The sequence below is a fragment of the Crocuta crocuta genome, unplaced genomic scaffold (assembly GCF_008692635.1).
Source record: "Crocuta crocuta isolate KB4526 unplaced genomic scaffold, BGI_CrCroc_1.0 scaffold1156, whole genome shotgun sequence".
Lineage (NCBI taxonomy): Eukaryota > Metazoa > Chordata > Mammalia > Carnivora > Hyaenidae > Crocuta > Crocuta crocuta.
The window spans coordinates 302408-307449 of record NW_027528862.1 but is presented as its reverse complement, the minus strand read 5'-3'; the positions used below and the strand labels follow the sequence as shown (position 1 = coordinate 307449).

Genomic DNA, 5042 nt, shown 5'->3' with positions numbered 1-5042 from the left:
TCCGACCATGGCACCCGTGATGGATGACATTCATATAAAAGACCTACTCCTAGGGGATGTGGCATAGATTGAGTCATCTGTTAGTAAGGGAGCATATTGGAATTCAAATGAGTGGCACAGACATTATCAAAAGGGAATCTTGAATCCAGATATTCATTCACAGACTTGGGTCCTTTTTTTTATTAGTTAACAAATTACCTGCTGTATACTATAATTTACTGTGACACATCAGTTTGTTGTGAAGTTACAGCCAAAGACTGCTGTCTTAGAGCTTGTGACAATACAGGAGTCAGGATTTACGGGCATAAAATAACTGAATAATTCAGGATAGTACAAAATACACTGAAAGGTGGGGGTACGCACTATGACCTCTCTATAGTTAAGGCTTCTGTACTTAGGGAGATCTTTGTGGAGAAAATGGCTGCTGCAGAATGGATCGCTTATCCTTTCAGGTTCTTAATTGTAAGCAACAGAAATAACATCTGATAGGGGCACTGGGGTGGCTCCGTTGGTTGGGTCGGACTTTGGCTCAGGTCGTTATCTCACCGTTTGTGAGTTTGAGCCCCACATTGGGCTCTCTGCTGTTAGTGCAGAGCCTGCTTTGGATCCTCTGTCTCCCTGTCTCTCTACCCCTCCCTCGTGTTCACTTGCTTGCTCTCTCTCTAAAAAATAAACACTTAAAAAAAAAAAAGAAATAAAATCTGATAGATTTTAAACAGAAAAGGAATTTATTAAAAAGATATCAGAGCATATGCATAGCCTTTGATCCCACCATTTCCTCTTCTTAGATACATACACACATGCACGTGTGTTCACCACCGTGCCCATTTGTAGTAGGTCCAAACTGGAAACTGTTCAGATGCCCACAGTAACATAGATAAGTAGTGGAGTATTTACCCAGTAACAGAAAGCTATACGTCCAGAGTGAGAACGGACACACTGCAGTTACACACACACCAACCTGGGTGAATCCCACAGACTTAATATGCAGTGAAAGAAGCCAGACACAAAAGGGCATAGTGAATGATGCCATTTATATCAGGTTGAAAACCAGGCAAAACTAATCTGTAGTGGTAGAAGTCGTGATAGTGGTTGCCCTTGGGAGGGAATAAATACCTAGAAGGGGCTTCAGGAGCACTTGGAATGTTCTGTTTCTTGACCCAAGTGAATTCAGCTTGTGAAAATTCTTTGAGCTGTGTGCTCAACGTTCCGTGCACCTTTCCCTTTCATATGTGACGGCGTGTAGTCCTCTGCATGTATGTTAGGCATCAGTACAATTTTTCTTTATAAAAACACGTATATCGAGTGACTCGGAATTACCAGGGCCCCTGGCTGTGGATGTCAAAGCTTGGCCCAGTTCCCCGAGTCATGCCTCTGAACTGCACTAGCGCCGCCAAGCGTTGGAATGCAGTTCGCGAACTACCTGCCACCGCTGCCAGCTCTGCTGCTGGCCTCGTTGCCTAGGACCTTGAACCTGCTGTAGCAACTGCCACCTGAGGGTGACACTTCCATTCCTGGCTCCATTCCAGACCCTCCTATCTGAAATCTGGGGCGGATGCCTCTGTTGGGCGGAGCCTCAGCCATCCTTGCTGCCAGGGAGGCTGGGGAGGCAAGCGTCTGACATTTTCAGCTTTTACAGTAGGTGGTGACATCTGCCAGAAATTATTAGAAAAAGGCAGGGTCTGGGGCTGTTGCAGATTTAGAGGCAGCCCAAAAGAGAGGGCAGTCCTTCCTCAAGTGAACACTTAGATCAGTAGAAGAAAAGCAACTCTCAAATGTTAGGGATAGAAGAGGCCTAGGGGTAGAGGTTGAATAGCACATGGCATTTGGGTCCAGTAGAACAAGTTTAACCAGATTAAAGGGTGTGTTCTGGGAAAATGGTTTGAGAGAAGTTGAAGGAATAGGGTGGGATGAGATCAAGGATTACTTTGAAACTCAGGTGGAGGAATGTAAATTTAATATGGGACTTTGGGAGCTAGTAAAAGTATTTGAACAGGTGTCTTGAGAGGAAGAGGTATTTAAGGACCATTAATCAGGGAGCTACTTCTAAGGACAGCTAGGAGGCATCTGTAGTAATTTAGGGGTGGGGTGGTGGATAGGGAATAGAAATAAAAGGCAACGGTTGGATGTAAGAGGAAAAAAACATCAGTAGAACTTCACAAAGAGAATGAGGTAGAAGCTAATTCCCACACGGTTTTTAAAGATATTTTTTTGTTTATTTTTTTGAGAGCGTGCACACAAGCACAAGTGGGGGAAGGACAGAGAGAGAGGGAGACACGGAATGTGAAGCAGGCTCCAGGCCCAGCCATCAGCATAGAGCCCGATGTGGGGCTCGAAGTCATCACCTGTGTGATTACCAGCTGAGCCCCTTGGGCGCCCCTAATTCCCAAAGTTTTGAGCCCGAGTGACCGTATGTGGTCCTGCTTTTCCTTTATAGCCGGAGAAGGGAAGCAGTTTAGAGGAAGTAGAAGAGTGAATTTTCGTTTTGCAGTTGTTGAGTTTGAGGTGCTAGATATTGAGTAAAATTGGTCCCCGTGCAGTTGGAGATGTCCAGGGAAGCCAGAAAGCTCTGTGAAAGGGATAGCTATTACAGGGAGAAAGGCACCAGAACAGAAAGTGCTAGAGCCCTCAGGACACTTCTCGGTTCTTATTTTTAGGTTGGCAACCAGACTGTCTTGAATTTAATGTAGTGGTAAATTTGAACTATAACCTGTACCTTCTCCTTCATGACATATGAGGTCTACCCCATGGGTACACACTGGTACTGTTACTGTCTTACACCATTCATTCATTCATTCATTCATTCATTTATTTATCTTAAATAGTTTATTGTCAAGTTGGTTTCCATATAACACCCAGTGTTCATTCCAACAAGTGCCCTCCCCCATGCCCATCATCCCCCTTCCCCTGAATCACTCAGTAACCGCAAGCTTCGGTGTGGTATTCAGGCTTGCAGGCAGCCTGGGCTCCAGAGCAGCATGACCACAGGCTTTTGTGTATGACTTGCAAGCTGTTGCTGAGGCCCACCTTCTGTGTAGTCCGCCTAGGACTTTATTCTCTGTAGTCCGTAGCACGTCCCTGCTTGTAGATGACGCTGGATTGCTCAGATATCATTAAAGGCTGTGCATCTGTCTTCACAGGAAACAGCTCTCCCCTTGGGTAGTGTGTGAGACAGTGAAGGAAATCCTTAAATGGCCGCCCGTCATTTATGCGGCTGGTGTGTTTGCTGGCACATAGTATTTTGTGTTCTCGGGCTCTTTAGTTAAAAGAGAATGCTCCCGTGTTGAACCTAGGGTAGATAAGAGCCAGGTTAGCTCAAAAGCCCCTTGGCTTTTCTGTCCCAGTAAGGTTTCTCTGCTCAAAGAGGTAGCAGGTTGAAAACACAGGAAGCGCCTTTGAGTCCATGTCAAAAGATTTCATCAGCCTCTCTGATCTTCGGATTTTAAAATGAAACCAAGGGATGAATGTTACATTAAAAAAAAAAATTAACGGTTTGCTTACAGATCTAACAACCTTTGAAAGTCTGTTCTTTTGCTCACAATGGACACATGCTTACGAAGAGCCATCCTACATCTTCACATCAGAATAAAATAGTTCGAAAGACATTCGTGTGTCATAGGCCATGTAGCTTGTGACCAGATTGAAGGCAACAAGACCATAGAACATCCGCTCTGTCAATATTTTTGCAGAGAAAGTTCCATTGGCTGGTTTGAGAGAGACTGATGCCCCTCCTGAGCTCCCACATAACCTCCTTTGCCTTAAAAACAAAAGTCCTAACAGGCAAACTCTCATTGCCTAAAACAAAACTAGCCGGGCACAGGTGAGCATGGACATGACTATTGGGAAGCATCCTAGGTCAAGTAGCCATTCCTTCTGGAAGGGATGATGCTAATTTTATCAATAGTGGAATCCACTAAAAATACAAAGAAAAAACATCACCAAGATACCATATATATTCAAAGGGCTTTGTTTCATCTTAAAGCTGGTTGAGCTTCAGTGGTGGACAGAGCTCGTTTTTACTTTAGGTATGTTTTTGTGGTACAACTTCACAATCTTATTCTTTTTCATAAATCTAGGAGCTGTCTCATCCTATGCATTAGAACTTAATTTGACAGATTCAGAAAAAGCCACTTGCCTTTATGCAAAATGGCAGATGAATTTCACAATACACTATCAGACTACAAGCAAACATTATGTAAGTATTTTTTTTCTCCTTGAGGTTTCTAATAGGTCCGTTCCATTCTTTATCCTTTACATACGTTCTATGAATGAGATTTCATATGTTGACTGCCTTAACAGTCCAGTTCTGTGGGTTTTTAAAAAACATAGACACCTGAAGGTATTCTGTTTAGTGGTAGAAGGAATATTTTATTTACTTCGTTGGCTCTTTGGAGTTTCCCTCGCAGTCGGTTGAGGGCAGATGGCCCGAAGACTGTCTGGTGTTTAGGCCTCACCACATCGGTGATGCTTTGACAGATACCGACGTCAAAACGTTCCCATTTTAAATAGTTTTTTGTAAAAATCTCCTTGGGGGGGGTGGGGTTCTTCTCAATCCTTTTGTCTCCTTATTTTGTTTTAGTTAAGGTCCTGCCTGCTTATAACCTGATTTACAAAAAAAATCAAGAAGAGAAGTTTAGGCCAGTCTCCTTTTGCCTTCTGTCCAGAGGACCGGTCGGTAGGTGAAGAGTCGGAGACTGGTTTCCACAACAGGCCAGGCAGGGGCAGCCTGGCCCTGGGTGGGGTGTAACGCAGACCGAATTGGCACATCCAGCATGAATGCTTGATGCTCATCACCGCCTGTGTGCTCCTTACCCCCAAACCTCTTTTTCTTTTAGGAAAATGTAACCATTTCAGACCCCAGCACTGCAACATACAATGGAAGCAAATGTGGGGATGACCAGAACGGTCCCCAAATAGTCGTGCAATTTGGATCCGGTTTTTCCTGGACTGTGAATTTTACGAAGGAAGGGTCTATGTACTTGATTGACGGCATCTCATTTTCCTACAACACTAGTGACAACGCGACATTTCCTGATGCCAAA

The 5042-nt window shown here is 44.1% G+C and overlaps 1 protein-coding gene across 1 annotated transcript in view; it reads left to right on the top strand.

Moving 5' to 3' along the window:
• LAMP2 (lysosomal associated membrane protein 2) overlaps window positions 1-5042 on the top strand; it is a 28938-nt gene that overhangs the window by 8541 nt on the left and 15355 nt on the right. The window contains exons 2-3 of the mRNA XM_077756277.1: window positions 4077-4195; window positions 4836-5042. The exon at window positions 4836-5042 is cut by the window's right edge and continues 49 nt beyond it. Of these exons, the coding sequence (XP_077612403.1) occupies window positions 4077-4195; window positions 4836-5042 (326 nt within the window). The remainder of the gene's footprint in view (window positions 1-4076; window positions 4196-4835) is intronic.